General features: G+C 47.9%; 1 protein-coding gene and 1 long non-coding RNA gene across 5 annotated transcripts in view; both read left to right on the top strand.

The window, feature by feature from the left end:
• The window catches only part of LOC110476647 (uncharacterized), a 41,218-nt gene extending 25,689 nt beyond the window's left edge, over positions 1-15,529 (top strand). For both annotated transcript variants that reach the window (XR_014950283.1, XR_002466463.4), the window contains one exon: positions 25-15,529. This is a non-coding gene — a long non-coding RNA (uncharacterized LOC110476647). The remainder of the gene's footprint in view (positions 1-24) is intronic.
• A 1,480-nt stretch (positions 15,530-17,009) lies between these two features.
• IGSF3 (immunoglobulin superfamily member 3) overlaps positions 17,010-19,242 on the top strand; it is a 92,373-nt gene continuing 90,140 nt past the window's right edge. For 2 of the 3 annotated variants that reach the window (XR_014950091.1, XM_021541594.4), the window contains exon 1: positions 17,011-17,466. Coding sequence is in view for 2 of the 3 variants with exons in the window: in XM_021541594.4 (XP_021397269.3) it covers positions 17,424-17,466 (43 nt within the window). In the remaining variant the exon portion in view is untranslated. Of the gene's footprint in view, positions 17,467-19,242 lie in introns of all 3 variants that reach the window. The other variant, XM_085560780.1, reaches the window with a different exon arrangement.

Raw genomic sequence — 19,242 nt, 5'->3', positions numbered from 1 at the left:
TTTCTCCTTTCTCTGTCACTGTAGAGACTTTGGGAAGTGTGGCAGGTGAGGGTGAAGAACCTGCAGAAAGGCCTATGTGAAAGTGCCCATTAGAATAATATGACAACTGTGCTGGAGATCCACTAGGGCCAAAGAAGACCATCTACTGCACTCCTGAGGTTTTTTTCAGAAGCTGGATATTTTATTTCCAAAAAGTTACAAGCACACAGAGTGGGGTATCTTTGCCCAGCAGCTCAGGCCAATCCAGGTTGACAATGGCAATGGAAATGTGTTTTGGTTTTGAGCCTGGCTTTGACTTGGGGCACTGGAAACCATGAGAGTGCAAAAAAAAAAAAGTTGATGTCGCTGATGACTGCCTCAGATGACAGCAAATCTTATACATCCTGAGCAGGGAAGTGCCTCCCTTCCAGCAGCTGCAGGTACTGACTGTTTCCATGTGTTTGTCTCATTTGGCTGAAGTCCTCTGTGGCTCTTTTATAAAGGCTAAGGTGTTTCCCAGCTCCCATAAGCAGAGATCAATGTCTCAGGAGGACAGGAATGGGAGGTAGAACCTTCCCATCTGAAATCACAAATTCTAGTCTGGGCCTAGGTCATCTGAAAGTTGTCATCACTTAGAATTTCAGCCAACTTGTATTTGCCCTGCATGATTAAATATTCATGCTGGGATATTGTGCCATGCACGATGAGAATACTCAATGTAACCTCACTGGAAAAACTATTCTGTGGATGTAGTCAATGTCCTGCTGCTTTCTGAAATGAATTCTACATTTGTCCATTCTCTAGCTTCTCTCTGATGAATGTCAGACTAGTCCCAAATGTCCGCATGATCATCCCATTCCGAGAGACTGATTTTTTGCACACAAACACCCTCCTTTTCTTGCCTGATATGGTAAAGGGGGTAACATGCTAAATATCTTTCTCATTCCCAGATCTGAGTGATCCATCTGAGAATGAAGAGAGTGCTGGGGAGCAAACCCTTTGCTCAGGATCACAGCAGAACAGCTTCCAGTGCAACTTAGCTGATGGCTAATTTGCTTGGGGCTGGCAGCCTGGTGCTTTCAACTGCCTGAACTTCGCTTAAAAAAATTATAGTGATTAAGTAAACACAGCTATAATGGAAATCTTTACTCTGCATATTACAAACCAAAATGGCCATGAAGGGAGCAATTATGAAATCTCAGGACTGTGGTGAGGGGAGGAATCGTTTGAGCTGTGCTGTTGTTTGTTTTTGTTCATCATTTATTTCCCCCGGGAAACTTGGCTCTGAAGCAGTCTCTGCTGCATTGAGAGATTCCTTACATTTTTGTAAGCCCAATTTCCCATCCAGTCTTAAGCAAGATGGGAGGAAATATAAGGGCTTTACATGAAATCACAAGACATGATGAGCTACCTTGGGGAAGGATTCCTAGATCCAGCTTCCAATTCCTATCCTAAGCCCCCAGCACAAGTTGCACACCAATTGCCCTCTCTCATTTTCTGTTAGTCATCACAGTGACATGACTGATTTTACAAAGACTTAAGGGAGTGGTGAAGATAATGCAGGAGTGGCAGTGTTACAGCTGTACTAGTGGGAATTGCAGTGATGATTCAGATGTAGTGGTCTCCTACCATTTCTGGGGATCTATGACTGGTCCTACTGGGTCTTTGTACTTGCCTGATTCAGGAAAATTATAGTGTAAAGCTGCACCAGGCTTTCAGCTTTAGCTGAGTTTTGCTGATATTTGTTCAAGACCAGAGAGAAATTAGCTGGTGGACTAGTCAGCTGTTAGTAGAAAATTGACGGAGAAATAGAGAACACAGCAGAGAAATAGCTGGCAAATGATGGGATGAGTGGTAATTCCTAGGTAGCAAAAAGATTGATGCAATCCAAAAGCCCAACATACTTCCCAAATGTGTATAATAATAGGAGTTAAAAAGCTGCTTCAAGGGCAGAAACCAACTTGGAGACCTTTTCCTTGATTCAACAGGCTTAAACAAAGAAAGAGGGTCCAGCATTTCCATTTGAGCCCTACTTAAAGCTGCAGAGCTATCAGCACAGGCGCTCAGTGTGGTGTACAAATATGACAGCTAAGCAAAGCCACAGGCTACCAACTGCTAATGGTCCAAGATCTCCATATGAGAACAAACATTCCCTGGTAAGGACTGAGTGTGCTTCAGGAATGGAGAGCAACCCACCCAGGCTTGGAAAAAGAGGCCAGAAATGTCTGGCAGTTCCCATCATATGGCTGTGTGTTAGCTAAGGGAGAAAACTGCCCAGGTAACCATCCAGACTTTCCCCTGGCATCATGGTGAGCACATCCCAGAGAGGTGGTGTGTGAAAAAAGACAACAAACTTTCTCCTTCCCAGGCAAAACACAATCACTTCAGGTACATGGCTTCAGAGCTGAGCTAGCTGGTTGCCAAGGCAGTCTGGAGCAGCAGCAAAGTGAGTGGTGTCTAGGGAATAAGGGACTGAGTTTGCTGGGAGAGGGACTGAGGAATAAAAGAAAGGACTTGATTTTTAGGGATGGGAGTGAATACGGCAGGATTTTGACAGCAGGCTATGGCTCTTGCCTCAGCAAACCAAGCAAAAAGAGGTAATCACTGCACACACACACTCTAAAGGACTTGTAACTATTGCTCCTATTCCAGTGCAATGATAAAACACATACCTGCAGGTTGGTCTGAAACCTCCTCCCCTGCTCTCCCTCACTTCTTCTGGAAGCCAATTAAGTCCTTCCTGAAGAGATGCTACATGAAACAGAGGTTTTCTGAGATTGGTAATGGCTGTCACCCCAGCAATAATCATAATGAATCACACTTGGGCTCCTGTTGAGTTCATATTTTCAAAGAGATGCTGGTTCTCGATCCATTCATTAATATTAATTAGCATGAAGTCACATTTCATTTCCCACTTATGTGCCCAACCTGCAGCATCCTTGTGTGTTCTGTGCTAAAGAACCAGATGCCATTTACGGCTGGCACAAAATAATTAGCTAATAGTTGAAGAATACGTATCTCAAGTTATTTAAATATTTATGCCAGACTTTTTACATTTTGGCTCCCAGCCCTCATCTGGGGGTTGCAATGCAATTTAGGGAGAATATGAGAAAGTTTTCACAGTTGTCTGCAGAAAGCTTTAATTATACATTCTCCATATGGATGCAAATGTTTGATGTTACACAGATGTTGGCACCAAGCTGACCACCAGGTACCAGAGGAGAAATAGCAAACTTCAGCAAGCAGATCAAAATCTAACTCCCATGTTGGGACTGGATGCTGCATAATGCAACAATCACTCTTTCACCTTCTATTCCACCCTCTTTTGCTCAGAGACCTCTTCTGCCAATACTTCCAGCCAAACCCTGCTCCTGGGGACCTCTGGAGGAAGCTGGGACCACAGAGATGTTATCGGTGAGAGCAAGGACATCCAGAACTCAGTGGAGCTGAGATTCCTAGTGTTTTGAGAAATTGAGGAGCATATCCCCCCTTCTGACTCAGTGTCACGCAGGGATTATTTGTGTGTGCAATTCCTGGTGTGGCTCCCACTAGGGAGCAGAGAAGGAGGCTGGCAGACAGGGATGACATAGGGCTGTTAGCTGGGTTTCTCCTTGAGGATATGCATAGAACATCTACTTTGTTTACTACTTTTTATGTGAATGACATTGATATATGAGGTCCCACTGAAGGCTGATTTTTGCTTAACTCACCTACCTCTCCTGTGTTCTGACCTTCCACTCTTAGCAGTGCAGAGATTCTTTGCTTTTGTATAGTCAGAAGAAACTCCAAATTATCTGTAATGTCTTGAGCACATAATTATATTAAGCTTATCGCTGTGATTCCTTGGCACTTTCACCTTACTATGCCCTCAGTGAACACAGTCCCTGAACCAGCTGTGGTGGAGATCCAGTTCTGCTGAATCTTTCATTTTTTGGAGCAGGTTTGGGCAGGGAAATGGTGGGAGGTGGGAAGGGGAAATGCTGGTTAATGCATATGTTAGATATGATACCAGGAGAAAAAAGTGCTTGTGATCAGTTCTCACATGAGTATCACGCCCTCTGATCAGGTAAGATGAGATGGCTGCTGTGTGAGGTGCATCTGGGTCCTGTGCAGGAGCAGTGACCCACACCTTTCCTGTTTCACCTGCAACCCTGGTGCTCCTGCCTCTGAGATTGCCCATTTTCACAAGTAAGCAGAAATGGGCTTACTCACTAGGTGGATGAAAGGACTTTAAGGAATATGTGGGTGCTCTAGTAGGTAGTGTTGCACTTCACTGAACAGAGCCCTTCCCTTTGAATCAGTCTCTGCTTTGGCGATTCAGCCTTTACAGGCAGCTCTTTTTTTATTTTTTTTTTATTTGGGCTAAGTTATGAAAACCGTGAAGGATTTCTCAAGGTTCCAGTTAAATTGCAGTTTTTGCCATTCCAATCCACTGTTCCATCTCTGCAGGCAAAAACAACTGCATTTTCCCTGCCACTCCTTCTGTGCTGTGAAATAGCTGTCAAGCTCTACCCCAGAGTTAGCTGCATTGTTGCGGGGGAAGAAATGGTTTTTTTCTGTCCATGCACGAAAGTGAATAGATAAATCTCTTTAGATGAAGAGGCAGTTATTTTGTCTTAAAGAGTGGGAAGTGAATGGAGGAAACAGTGAGAAGACTACAGCACGCTATAGCTCAAGAATCAGTTCAAGATATTTATTCCTTGCAGAGGCAAAGGAGAGCAATCCCACAATTTTTCTTCTCCTAGGTCAGGAACACAGGAGTGACACCACAGTAACTCACTTCTTCCCTCTTGAGGGATGGCTGTAAAGGCAGTGGTTTTAACTTATTGTATTTAATAAGGAGCTGAGAGACAATAAAGCAACAAAATGAAACTTCTGCCCACCACGTAGCGAGAAAGGGAAAGAGGTTAGACAAAAGTCAAAATGCCAAGTCTGAAAAGTGGAAAGCAGGGATGTACTACTTACAAATCACTTACACCACAGAGCTGGCCCTGAACACGATGGATGCATTCTCTTTTTCGTTGCCTACAGCTAACATCGCTCCCATCAACATTTTCTGCCATTTTGCCCTTTGCATTGCAATGCAGAACTGCAGGCACTAGGAAGAAGGAAAAGAAAAAGTAGTCTTGGCTGAGGGGTGAGACAGCCCTGCAGGGTTTAGTTATCAAGGACTGGTTTGTGTACTTTAATATGTCCATCACTAATTTGTAGTGCCTTGCTGGAAAGGATGCTTGTGCTGCAGCAGTGACCAGGGCACCAAAGCAATGCACAGGAGAGGCTCCTAAGGCCAGCCTTGAGAGCTATTCTCTGGATAAGGAGGTAGTCAGAGACACCTGGGAATGCTGTAATGCAGCTGCTTCTTTTTTCATTGCTCTATAAACTTCTGTAAAGGTGCAATATAGGCATTAGCCACACTGCCCACGGCATGAGAGGCCACGTTCTCAGTTGCAGAGAGGCTGACTGGAGGCCTGTGTGTGTTTCTGCTATCCCCGATTTGCACTTGAGAGCAGAATAGCTGATCTGCACCCCCAGGATGCTAAGGAAGAGTTAGGAGGAGGATTTCAGTTGGAAATATTCCCCTTGCCCTGGGTTTCCACAGGTATGTGCTTTGTCTCCTCTTCTGGAGAGTGCCTATCGCCGGCCAGGGGCTGTGTACAAGTCACGAACGGGACGGGACTGCTGTGGAACACGTCTCGAGCTGTTTATTTTTTAGCATCAGTCTCATTACATGGTTATGACAGTGGGAAGATGCCAGCAGCTCACATCCCAGGCAGCAGACCAAGAACTTAATGTTACAACTTACTTTGAAAGCTTTTTGACCAATCGCACAAAGAAAAAGCATACTGACAGTAGTTCTATCTAATCACTATAAATACATGTACCTTTGATTAAAACAATGCTTGCTTATTTCAAATACAATACTTGTTTGTAAACCTTAAGATACAATTCACAGAGCTCTATTATTAAACTTAGAACTTCCTACTATCTCACCAGAGATACTTTTCTGCAACTTAGGGAGTTATTCTACCCAAGCATTAATACACAGACCATTGTTCTATTTGTCGTTTCTTTCTACATCTTGTATAATTTTTCTGCTGACAAATCTTATAGCTACTGCTTGGCTCTAATCACCATCCTGCTGTCTCTGAGGCCTGCCTTTTGCAATGTGCCCAAAACCCTCTGATTTTAAGGAATCCCACAGGTGCCTCCTCTGCTCTTGGTTAAGCTGGAAAGAAGAAAGCATGGAAGTCCAAAACCAAGGAGTTGACTGAGCAGCTCTATAGGAGAAGTTCCTAAGTAAAGGAGAAATCCTCTCTCTCAGTCTGGTGAGAATAACACACGGTGCTCTAGTTACTGGGGGCACGGGTGAAGGAGCTCGTGAGGATGCCAGAAAAAGAGTGCAGCAGGCGTCATTGCATGGTGGTGATCTACTTTTAAGTGATACCAGAAAAACCTATTAAATATATAACCTCAGCACCCAGAAAAATGTGTTAAGAGGTTTATTCGTGTAGGAAAAGCTTCATCTTATAAATATAGATAAGGGCTTCTTTTTTTTTCCCCTTCTTCTTTTGGATTTCCTATACAGAAAACATATTTGGACTGTAATTTCCCTTCTGGGAAGCTCTACCTAGTTATGCTGCTTTCTGTCTGGCAGGACTCTGAGGTCCATGCTGAAAATGGGAGAGCTCAGTGTGCTGAGTTCTTCTGATCCCACTACATCCTGTTCCAGGCCCCATTCTACAGAGCTGTATGCCTGTGCTGCCCTGCAAGAGGGCTGGTAGTTTCACCAAGCAGACGTAGGACTGCTGTGTGAGGAGGGTGATGGATACCTGCTGTTCTTTTCAGGATGTATCTGCTCCTGATTCCCCTGAAAGAGAGGGAAAGATCCATAAAATTTGAAAAGACGGATCCCCCTCTTAGTTTCTCCTTCTCTCTCTCAGAATAGGCCCTGCAGAGTACATCAGCTGGAAATACTGTTGTGAAGATTAAGTAAACCTACTATCCTTCAGGTTGCCACTTCCTTCCTCAACAGTTCTCTTTCCTCTTTGAGAGGAAACAGTACCTCTCTGAGGTGCCCAGCCTAATCTACCAACAAAAGTCCAACTACTATCTTTATGCTGAACACAAATCAACCTGTATCTCACCTTTAAATCCATGTTCTCCAGTCCAAATTAAAATTTAATTCTGTTTCTTTATGGAGGGCTCCCAAAAGCTCAAGTTCAGCAATGCTAATGCTCTTGTTCACAATCCCCACATAGCTTGCACTCAGGGCTACCAGGCAACAGGTCCTTCCACCATGGCTGCCTTGCTGTCTTCCCCATCCCCACAACCTTGTCCTGTCTTGCTGATGTGCAGTCTTGCCTCATCCAGACACCTGACATCACATAATACCCCATGCCCTTTCCTCTGTCTCTATAGGAGAGTTTTGAAGAAACCCCTACCAAAGGATGCTGGACTGGGTCATCCTTGGTTTTTTGGCTTCCTCTCATTTGCCTTGACTTCCCAGGCCTTCACAGCTCCTCAGATGTTCCTGGGTTTCCCTGTTCCAAGTGACCTGGGGGGCACAGAGGCCTGTGCCAGCCTTCCCAGTGCAGTTGCTCAGACAAGCATGGTTGGGCTGTACCTGTATGACCGCTCTTGCCAGGGAGGAGCCTTCTGAGGACATCCACAATCATCTGCTGTCATCCCTTTTCACATCGCCTCTAAGTTCCTGAAATGTGTGTCTACAAACAAGTAAACTGATTATCTGCCAGTGTAGACACTCTTGGGGCTTAATCACAATGACTAACATTGCCTTATGGCTCCTTCATGCTCTTCTATCCACAACCATCTGCTCTTGCTTTGCTTACCAATCCATAACTCTGAATCAGGGCATTTCCTCTTCCCTTTTCCACCCCACCCCAATCTGCCTCTTTCTCCTAGGCGCTATGACAACTTCCAAAATCACCCCATTATCACAGGCAGGGCAACTCACGTCCTGTTGGTACAAGGAAGTTTCCTTTTATGAACGCTAAGGACCAGCCCTCCATGTGAGTTGTGAAACAAGATGACACCATGCTTGCATTAAAGTGCCATTGTATTTGGCATTATATTGGCTGAGGTGAAAGTGGAACTAGCTTATAGCCAGATTGCAAAACTCTTGCCTTGCTCCTTCTCAGGCGCTGTCATGGTCTGTGACACGCTTCCAAAAATCCCATTTCTGGTAGAGTGCTTTGGATATTTCTTTCTGGTTAGTTCTTTTGGGGGTTGAGGGGTTTTGTGTGTGGTTTATTGTGTTGCAATTTTTTTTTTAATTTTTGTTTTGGGAGTACGAAAATATCAAATCTGGTCTTTCAGGCTTTGTCCAGACTTCTGAGGTGAGACCTGTCTCTGCATCCATGCATCTCAAGTGCTAGTACAGGTGCTGGCAGCTCTTCTCCTTCTGGCAGGGGTGCTTGCCAGAAAATTCATGAGACACTGCAGAGACCATTACTTTTTCCTACTGGGGTGGAAACCAAGGCAAAGAGGGGTGCAGTATCCAGCTGATTATTCCAAAACAAGCCAGGAAGAAAGGTAAGGTTAGAGTACATGGCTTGGGCTGACCTCTTCCCACAAGCTGGGGCTCTTCCCACTGCTGCCATTTCTGCTGTCCCCCCCTGGGATGGGGCTGGTTCTGGTGGACAGGCAGCAGATGACCCTCTTTCCTCAGCTCCAAGTGCCCACTCTGGCATTAGCTCTGCCTGGCACATGTGTCTGCACAGGAATTCAAACAGTACTTGAAAGAAAACAAAGCAGAGCAAACGGCTCTTCTTGAAAAGCAGCTGGTGAACTCCACTGGCTGGAGCCAGAAGCCCTTTTAGGGCAAGTGGCAGCTCCCCTTCTCCCTTAGGGAAGAAGGATCTGCTGCTACAACAGAGGTTCCTCTGTAATGGGAGGTTGGCAGAGGAATGTGGCGTACGTTTAACCGGAGTAACGATTCAGATTTTCGGTTTACAGCAGCCCTGGTGTAAATCACATTTCCATGTGGGTGGGATGATCTGGGCAGCTCCAGCACTGCAGAAGAAAACCTGTCCGTGCTGGCTGGCCAGGGCAATTTGGCAGATAGCAAGTCAAAGTCAGCATCCCTTGGGTGTTTGTGAGGGGGCTGTGACTGAGTCCTGCCTCAGGGGAACCCATGACCTCAGTTCCCTCCTGCTGTGTCCCCTGATCTGTCTTTCCCTTCAAGGTAAAGTGGGAGTAAGATAATATCCCTAGGATTTGTTAACCATCTGTGTCGGGGCCAGCTTTAGTCACAGCAGTTGCTTTCAGGCAGGAAATTGCTGAGGACAGCAAATCATCCTGACAATAAACATCCTGCAAACCTGTTGCCTCTTTCCCCAGCTTTGCCCTGTGCCTGCTTCATCTCTATCTCTGCAGCTGATGCAGGAGGCAGAGTGCAGAGAGGGCAGCAGCAGAAGGCTTCCCTGGACTCCCTCCTCCCCCACCAGGGCCTCCGTGAAGAAGTGACAGGGTGCAGAGAGGGGGATCACACCAAAGAAGCTTCCAGGCTCAGGAAGTTATTTTTTCCTCGTTCTTGAGAAACAAATACCACATGACCTGTGTGGTGGAAGAGCTCTTCTCAGCACACGTCGAACAGCACTGAGAAGTGAAGAGTTGGCACAAAACCGTGTTGGCAGTTGACATTTCATGAGCACACTGCCATCAGGCTCAACTGAGAGAGCTGAGGAAACCCTGGAGCAGGATGGCCCCTTTGCATGGTGCCTCTGAGGGTGCAAGATATTGTCATGTGGGCAAGACACAAAGCTGTGAACCAAGGTCACCCCGGCTCCACACTGAAACTGGTGCCTTGTCCCCAATGTGGCTTCTTGTTTGCACAGAATTTAAGGTGGTGACACTGAAGTGCAGGAAGTAAAAGGTATTCCTGGTCCTCTGGAGTGGGTTTTTGACTGCATTTTGTTGTGGAAGTGTAAGTGTGCTTTTCCATCCACAGCCTGCCCTCCTGTAACTTTGTAAGGGTGACACAGGGATGCCTGGACAAGCTCCCACCATAGCTCACTGCAAGGAGAAGGGGCAGTGCTTACCCTGCCAGTGCACTAATTTAAACTACCTGGCTGCAGCACTAATACACAAAACCTGTTGCCTCCTTTGGGAGACTCTGGGAGCTGAGAAGTTGGAGGTGATGAGTCATTTGCAGTGTAGTAGAGAAGCCATTCATGGCCTGCCTGCATTGCAAGGTAGCTGGCTGCCTGTGCTCTGTGCTTTCAGTCCAGGTTGGAAGGGAAATAGCAAAGCCTGCTGTGTTTGGGAATGTCAGCCTCTTGGAGTGGGAGATTAAATGCTAAGGGAGAAAAAGAAGAAGGTGGTGGAGGGATAAACAGGGGACCAAGTCTTGTAATGTAACATTCAGGAACCTCAGTAGAAAGTGAGACTCCTGGGCTTTCATTCTAGCTGTCATGAATATTTCAAGGTTTCTATAATGATTCTTGAATGTAAAATGCAAAACAGTCGTGGGAGTAAGGGCATGGTGTCCTGGACTTCTTCCTCTTAGATGAATCCCAGACCATTTCTTATTACATAAAGGTGACCAACACCCACAGCACAATGCAAGCAGAATTGCTATCTTCTACTATCAGCTGCTACCTTGCTGTCAGGCCAATATTGAGAGAGGTATGAATTGGCTGCAGTCACAGAAATGAAGGTGTGGAGTCTGAAACCTAATGATAACATATTTCTTCCAGAGTAACAATGAAAGTGCTTATCATAGCTAACTGGATGAAAGAAATGTTTTAAGATAAATGACAGCAGCTGAGAGACTGCTTTTTTCTTTTTTCTTTTTTTTTTTTTTTTTTGTACAGTTGCCCAGAACTGTTTAGAAAGAATTCAGACACACCCAAAAAGTCTCACATTATTAGATTGGGCCAAGAAATTTAGATTTTCTTTCCTAAAAATGATTCTATGGAAAAATGGAAAGTGCAACCAGGAGCTAAAAGTCTTGCAAGATGAGAGGCTGAAAGTGTACTTGGCAAAGATGATTTATTCTTTCAATGTTTACTGCTGTAAACAGTAAACTTTCAATGAAACACCCTTTTTTTTTTGCTGGTTGCCAATGAAGAAATTAATAATGGAAATGTCCTCTTGCCCCTTTTTCTATGTCACTTTTCTTCCCAGGATGGAAGGAAAACAAAGATAAACCCCTGCTCCATCAGTGATTGTGAGGTTTGGAGTCAACCTTCTACTCACACACCTTATTCTAGCACTCTAAGTGTGGGGAGGTCTGAATTAACTGTCAAAACAGCACAAAACTGAGCTTGATGTTGGTAGGTATCAGGATTCGCAAACAAAAGCAGTGTGTTCATTCCCGCGTGGACTCCAGGCAGAGCCTACAGAAGTTTGGAAGGTCCCAGCAGCAGCTGCAGGTCTGGCTGGCCACGGAGCAGAGCTTACAGCAGCTTGCCAAGGAGTACCTGGGGCCTCGCCTCTGTCATCTGTGCCTAATGAGCCCAGCCTTCTTGGCCCTGAAGGGCTCTGCCCCTGTGATTTGTGCATACCCACGTCAGGACCAAGACATTACAGCAGTGCAGCACAGAAGAACAGCCTTATGGGCTGCTTTCTGCCTGTCCTCGGAGAGGAAGGATGCGACAGCTGAACGCTGCAGAACACAGCATCTGAGAGTTAAATCAGGAACAAGAAAAGCTTTGCCTTATTGTAGCTTTCTGCTCTCGCAGAGTGCTCCCAAGCTGCACTAATGCTCTAGCTGTGTCTGGAGGGGATGTGTGGGAGGACTCCTGCAGCTGTCCAAGCAGGGGTTTGAAACCAGAGCTGACCATAAGCCCAGCTGGGCAGCACCAGCCCTGTCCCCTGCACTGCCGTGGCTCAGCCCGGGAGGGATCCAGCAGCCAGCAGGAGTGTTGGAGAACTGCAGGCATGTAGTCAGTAGCCACCTTGTCTCTGGCCTTCTTCATCTTCAGGAAACATCCTTCACTCTGCACACGCTCCAAAGCTTGGAGCTGCTGCGTGTTTCTCGGAGAGATGTTTCCCTGATGTTATTTCCCAAGGTGGTAGTATAATGTTTTTCCTCGCAGATAGATCATAACCTCAGGCTGAGTGCAACATCAGACGTGGGTACATTTATGAAAAAAATTGGCATACTCTTCTGTCAAGCAACAGTTAAAAGAAAATCTGCAAAGGGATTAGCTGCCATACACTCTGGGGCTTGCTGACAGATGTCCTGAAAATCTGGAAATGTGTCGATCTATCTTTACACAGGGTTTTTGGTTTTTTTATTCATTCTCTCTCCTTCTCCCTCTTCTCATCCATCTTCCCAGGGCACACAAATGGGAATTCCTTCAAATCCATGGGGCTTCCTGGGAACTGCCTTGATGCCATCCACAGATCGGCATATGGGTCCTAGGGTGCAATCTGGGCTGAGTTAAACCCAAAACCTCAGTCTCGTTAGATGCCAGCTTCCCTGCAATGGCAGCAGTGCTGCTTTGTGCCAGGCCAGTTAGGGTTTTCTTTTTGTTCCAACTGCAACCTCTCAGCTCATTTTAAAGGAGCTTAAATGTTGGCCATTAAATATAAATATCTTCTTTTTCCTCTGGGTGAAACTGATGTTCAAAACTTCACAGAATAAATAAGGTCTGGAGAAAATGTTTTAGGCAATGATTCTGTCAAAATTAATGGCTCTGGCCGTTCCCCCCCATTTCAGATCAGAGCTCTAGGTGTATCTCCTCACTCTTTCACAATGTGGCAGAGGAGCTTTGACCTGATTGTGATGTTCCCCCAAGCACATCTTCAGACTTGAGACCCTGAGTTCTGTGGATTGTGTTGCATGATCTTGGGCAAATCACATAGGATAATTTTTTTAAAGTGCTTTCTGTTTCTGGATGGTTTGACCCTGATTGCTCAATCTGAAATGCTCAGGTGGCCTCTGAGAGAGAGATGTGGATACAGTCTCCTGTCTTTGAGCCATACAGTTTTTTCTGTTCTCCAGCTCTGGCCCAAGTCACTGCCCTCAGGGACAGAGTCAGTCCTGCAACTGCAGTTAGATCTCCCCCTCCTCTTTTCCCCCCACGATCTCTGCCTGCCCTACAGGAAGGAAATAATTTCTGCTGATTTACAGAGGAGTCAGGAGTCTCTTGCCTTGCTGAAAACAAGATGGGGTTGCCTTGCTCTGTTGAGTCCAGTCCCTCTTTTTGCTATAGTTTGTTACCACTAGCACCCAGGTTACTGCCTGCTCTGAAATCTAAGGATTGCAAATCTGTTTTGTGCCTTATTCCCTCTCCTACGTGCTAATCAGAGGAGTGGAGTAAATCCCAACTGGGTCCAAACTTGAGGGTGTGCAGTGTTTTGTCCTGAAAAAGGACCAGCATTGTTACTTCATAACGTACATAAGTTGCATTTCTGCCAAACCTCTTTTCTCTGAGGGCCAGACAATAATTCAACTTCACCGTTCATCTGTGGGCCACGGGAAGCCTGTGCTCATCGGGCAAGCAGCATGTTCAGAGTCTGGATGTTGATGTCACTCTGCTTCCCTCGGGCGAAGGACGCAGCTCTTGTCACAGCTGTTGTACTACAGCAGCCTCTGGCAATCCAGAGTTTGGGATGCATCTACCCTGATGGCCCTCGGCCACACAGCAGCCGCCCAGTCTCGCATCTCACTCAGGCACTCCTTGGTTGTGCTTCTGCTAGGAAAGGCAGGAGCATGGGTGTTGGAAAATCCCAGCTTTAGAGACGGGGCAGCTGAGAGGCATTTTAAAATATTTTATTCCATTATCAGTCTCACTGAAGGGTGAGACATATGAGGTGTAAAACTTAATGCCATTCTATCAGAAACCAATCTATTTCCTGGTTACAATACCTGATAAATGTTTTTCAGCCTATTAGCTTTTGCCACACAATGCTGCTAATATTTCTAACACAAATCCACAAATATTTTTACCCCACGTGGTCTTGCTACAATGCATCTTTCACAGTTCTAATTCTCTAAAATATCTGGTCTTTTTGCAAGGCCATCGTGTGCAACTTGTTTCTAGTTCAATCTCTCTCTTAACAATGTCATCTCTGCTCTGTGGCCTTCCTAAGCCAGCACATCTTATCTCAGTGTTTGCATACAAATGTACAAGACTGTGTGAGTTTTTAGCCAGGTTTTGAGAATCCTTTACAAATCCATTTCTCACACACAGGAAGTGCCTGCGACTTGGTATGAGCACTGAGCAGCCCAGCAAATGGCACCACGTGGGATCGTTTCCCCTTCTCCCGCTGCCCAGTCTCAAGTCCTGCCTGCCAAGGCAAGCCATAGGGAAGCAAGTCCCAGCACACTGCTGGCAATGATCGAGCACTGAGAAAGATGCTGGTGTGGGTTGTGACCTAATGAGTGTATCATCAGCATGGCTTGAGTCACGCCTGTCTGCCTCCAGCTCTTTCAGCTGCCCCGCTGCCAAAGAGCAACCGCGTGGCCCGACCAAAATGATCCGGCTGCTGCTGAGGACGGCGCTCCTGAATGACTCAGTTGTGCTGGGAGAACAAGGCAGCCCAGATCTGTCTTCCTGGAAAGCTGCTTCACGGTAACCTTGGGCTTGAAAGGGTCTTGTCTTTGAGGTGACTGTGATGCTCATTTCCATTCGGCCGCGTGAGTGAACCGCATGGACAGACAGACGTCCACAGGGAGCCAGAGCCCACCACGTGAGCCTGAAACACTGGAACCAAGCCCGAGGGAGGGCTGCCTGCCTCCCTGGGCTAGAAAAAGCTGTCCAGCCCGAGCCTCGGTTTCTCCACTGATGCAGAAGGGAGGCCAATGTTTTCCCCAAAAGACCAGAAGGTGTTTGTGAAGTTCTCTGAAGAGGGGCTCTCTCATGAACACCAAGCTATTTTTATTATTGGGGTCAGGGAGGAGAGCACATGCAAAGGTGATGAAGCTCTTGAAACACAGGTTCCCATTAATAGTCTTCAGCACACACAGTTCTTATTATAATCTAATTTGACTGGAATTGGATTAATCTTATAATGCTATAATGTCATTTTCATGGTCTTTTTATATTTTTATTGTTACTATGCATTAATGCAATACTCTGCAAGAGCTCTGAGAAGATGATGTGAGTTTAGTGAATCTCTGATAACATTTTTGCAGGGCATTTTTATGCTCCTGTTAGGCTTGTATGCTATAAAGTCACATAGTGCCTGGAAAATAGTAAGAATTCACATAAAATCATCTTGAATTATCTTCCAACAGGCTCCACTGGCAAAAGCAATGTATTCAGAGCCAAGACATCAGGCTTGTCCCTGACCTGTCCCAGGAAATCACCTGAATCATGCCAGGGTTTTTTCATCCTGTCTCTTCATTTGAGGATGGAAATAATGTGTCTACATAGGAATGTCATGAATCTGAGGTCTATATCCCTTGCCATCTAGAAAAACTACCTTGTATTCATGAAGCTTTAATACTTCCTGTTTTATTAAGTTTATCCTGCCTGTGCCCTGTATTTCTTAATTTGCCTTTTTTCTTTTGCTATTATTTATTTCTTTAGTATACATCTTCTGAAGCAAAAGAGTAAATTATCTTTATCCTGCATGAGCAAATGGTCTTTATCCTGCACCAGTTTAAAGATGTTGGATGTTTACTTCAAATAGCACCACCATTCTTGGTCCGAATACACGCAGACTTGTCCACGATGACTTACAATAGGACAAATGTGACAAATATTGGGTAAGCTGAGCAATATTACAGTGGATGACATTTCAGTCCTCAAATCATCTAAGAGAAAAGCCAAATAGACTGGTATTTTCCATGAATTCTTATCAACACCTCTGTTCCTTTTCCAAGTCTCACTTGAAGGCAGTCTCCATGCAATTAAAGCTTGAGGGCCAAAGTGTGAGCTTCACTTTCAGTGCAAGTACAACACTAACCCTTTCTCTCCCAGATCTCTGGTTATTCTGTTTTTTGGTTCCTCTGCTCAGAGAGCGTGGAAAAGCTTCAAATTAAACCTCCCACTCTGAAAACAGCACGCTTAACATTATTAGCCTGCAGAAACAGAATTTGCTGGGTCACTAGGAGCTGGCTACCAACGCATCTGCCATGACAGCCACGTTGGGAAGCAAGTCCATATGGTAATCCAGACAGATTCTGACTTCTGCTGGGTACAGCTTCTAAGGACTTGGCATCTTTTATTAGACAGTTTGGGTTTGTGCTGCTTTCTGCCTTTCTGTGGCATGAAAGGGTTGGGTTCCTACATTTGCATCACCAACACTTCACTGGGGACACTCCGTACGTAGGCAGAAGGGTCTCCTGTAGAGGATTCTTGCAGGATGGGAGCACTAGGAGGGTTACCTCATTCTGCTATTGCTGTCACTTCTGGCCTCTTTCTTATTTTTGTAAGCAAACAAGCAACTAGGAGTTTCATTTGGAAGGAAAATTGAAAGTCTGCACCCTTGAGAAGGGCTTTCTCATTCTCGTTTTATTTACAAACAGCCTCAGCCTCAGTGCCTAGTGTTGCCATATTTATGCATTTCAGTGTTTCGTGGATGTACTTTCAATGCACTTCTGCCACGGACACACTGTTGATTGACTGGGCAGCATCCCAAGTGCAGCAGTGCCCGCACACGGGGAGGGCTCACATCTGGCAGCCCGGCATTAATGCCAGCCCTGGATTCGGGTCTCGGCAACAGCGCATCGCAGCGGGACGGCCACGAGTTGATCGCAACTTGGAAAGCCCGGCCGCTATTTCTGGTTTGCATGGAAACAAAAGGGAGCATTTATACCATGTCCCAAGACGCCGGTTTTCCGATGAGCGCCCGAGGACCTTCTTTTTTTTTCCTTTTTTTTTTTTAATTGAATTATTTTTTCCCCTTAGAACAAAGGAACCCAGTTTATCCCTGCAGCTCCTTCACGACCCCTACCCCACGCCGCAACCTTCGCGAAGCCGCCTGGCCCCGCAGCGCCGTCCCAGCAGCGCCGCTCGCCGTGCCGGGCGGCGGGCGGGCCGGGGCGGGCCGGGGGCGGGGTCTGGCGGCGCGGAGGAAGCGCCGGGCGCCCGGCGGCGGCAGCGCGGGGCGGGCGGGCAGGTGAGGGCGGCGGGCCGGCAGGCTGCGGCCGCGGCGCCCCGCTTATTTTTGTAACTTTGCGGGGTGGGGTCTTTTTGTTGTCGCTCGTGCCTGCCCCCCGCCGCCTCTCGCCCGCACCTTCCCCGTGCGCTTTTTTTTTTGTTTTTTTTTTCCGCCCGTTGGAGGAGACGTTTTCTTCTCGCTCTCCTGCCTCTCCCGCGGGAGCCGGCGGCGCGGAGGGGAGGCGCGGCGGCCGCCCCGCTGCGGGGGCGATGCCCCCGCCTGCCTTGGCGCCTCCCCGTGCCGGCCCCGCCGCCTTCCCTTTGTGCCGCCGGGCCCGGCGCGACGCCTGCCCCGGGAGCCGGCGCCCCGCGGCGCCCCGCGGCGGGAGGTAAGGGCGGCCGCCGCCCCGCGCCCCGGTAGCCATGCGGACCCTGCGGCCGCAGCTCGCCTCCCTGCTGCTCCTCGGTAAGTGCCCGTCGCCGGCGGGGAGGGGCGGGACGGGACGGGACGGGGGTCTCCCGGTGCGGCGGGACGGGACGGGACCCCCGGTGGGCGCAGTCCGTCGCAAGGCGTGTCGGAGGATCGCCCCTTGTCAGAGCCGAGCGCCTGTCCCCAGGAGTTGTCACTGCCTGCGGTCGGAGAGGGGAGTGGCGAAAAAAAAAAGCCCTGTAAATATGTGTGTATGTACATATCTATATGCAAAATAAATCAGGGCTTCATCTCCAGCCGCAGCACCCCGGTGACCATTCCTTGCCGTGCCCCGGGGCGCGGCGCGGGGTCCGGCCGGGGCTGGGGACGGGCAGCTCCGGCTCCGGGCGGGCTCCGGCTGCAACTTGGGAAGGCGAGCGGCCGTCCAGGGGCTGCTGCTGGGGTCGGGGGAGTGTCTCGGAGGGGAACAGTAAGGGTAGGGAGTTACACGGGTCTGTGCTGAGCTTGCACAATGAAAGCGGAGAAAATGCCTGGGGTAAGGTAGGCTGCAGAAACAAAGTGCTCTGCTTGGCTCTGGAAGAGCGCGTTGAAATGTAGAGGGAAGGCAGTCCTTGCTGCCGTGAAATGCAATGTGATTGCTTTGTGCTGCCTCTCAAAGTCCTCCTGTAGTCCCTTCTCTCCACCGGCGTTTTGCACCCCGTGAACCGTTAAACGTGTGGTTTTGTCCCGTCCCACAAGTGCCTGCCCCAGGGATGACTGTATGCACTTCTGTAAAGTCCTTCGGGATCCCAGTGCTGGGTGAGAGATGCTGCGGGAATGCCAGATTCCTTCCTACAAATTTGGGAAAAACAGAAATACAAGACAGTTTAAACGCCTCTACGCTTCTTGCTGCGAACCGATGTGCGGGGCTTAAGCACTGATGAGTTGATAGGAACATTTGTGGGAAATACAGCAGGGCATCCTCACGCTGCTTTTTGCTTGTGTATGTGCAGAGCAGCTTCGGAGCTGTTTTGATTTGCCTTTTCATTGGTATGATTTTCTGCTGGCATTAATGCTATTGAGGGAAGAAGCGGCAGGGTTGGCAATTTTACTGTCTTGAGAATTGTCACATACATACCTGATCTACCAATTTGGAAACAAGATCTCTACTAGAATTGCAGTCATGCTTCACGTCTGTAATTTGGGGGTGGGGTGGGGGGGGGTTGGTGTGCTCTGCCTGTCTTTAGCAAAGAGAGAGAGCGAACTCTTTGAAATGGTTTTGGAGATGGCTCAAACTTCCCCTAACCACTAGCTTGCTTCCTTGGGTTCCCCGGGAAAAAAAGCCATCTCCGAGCTAAGTTTATCCAGGGTGCCTCTGCTCCGTGAGTGCAGGGAGGCTGTCGTAGCCCGCGAGATGGGTGTAGGCGAAGGGCACAGCGCTTGCTGCCTTGGCTTCGCACGCTCCATCTCCGCTGTTGAAGAACAATAGCACCATTCTGGATTAGGGATTCCTAATATGGAGCGCTCGGGTCTGTGGGTCGGTGCGCGCTCCCTCCGGAGCACGCCCAGCTGCTGCGGCGGAGGAGCAGCAGAGGGCATCCCTCCTCCTGCCCAGGGCATCCCTCCTCCTGCCCAGGGCATCCCTCCTCCTGCCCAGAGCATCCCTCCTCCTGCCCAGGGCATCCCTCCTCCTGCCCAGGGCATCCCTCCTCCTGCCCAGAGCATCCCTCCTCCTGCCCAGGGCTCCCCGCCGCTGGGACCCGCCAGCCCTGCGCTCCACACCCCGTGCTGGTGCTCACCCGGAGTCCTGCCTGCTGTCGAGGCTGCCCCGAC

This window comes from Lonchura striata, chromosome 1, assembly GCF_050655825.1.
Source record: "Lonchura striata isolate lonStrDom1 chromosome 1, ASM5065582v1, whole genome shotgun sequence".
NCBI lineage: Eukaryota > Metazoa > Chordata > Aves > Passeriformes > Estrildidae > Lonchura > Lonchura striata.
Note: the sequence above shows the minus strand (reverse complement) of the source record. Positions and strands in the feature narration are given on the sequence as shown.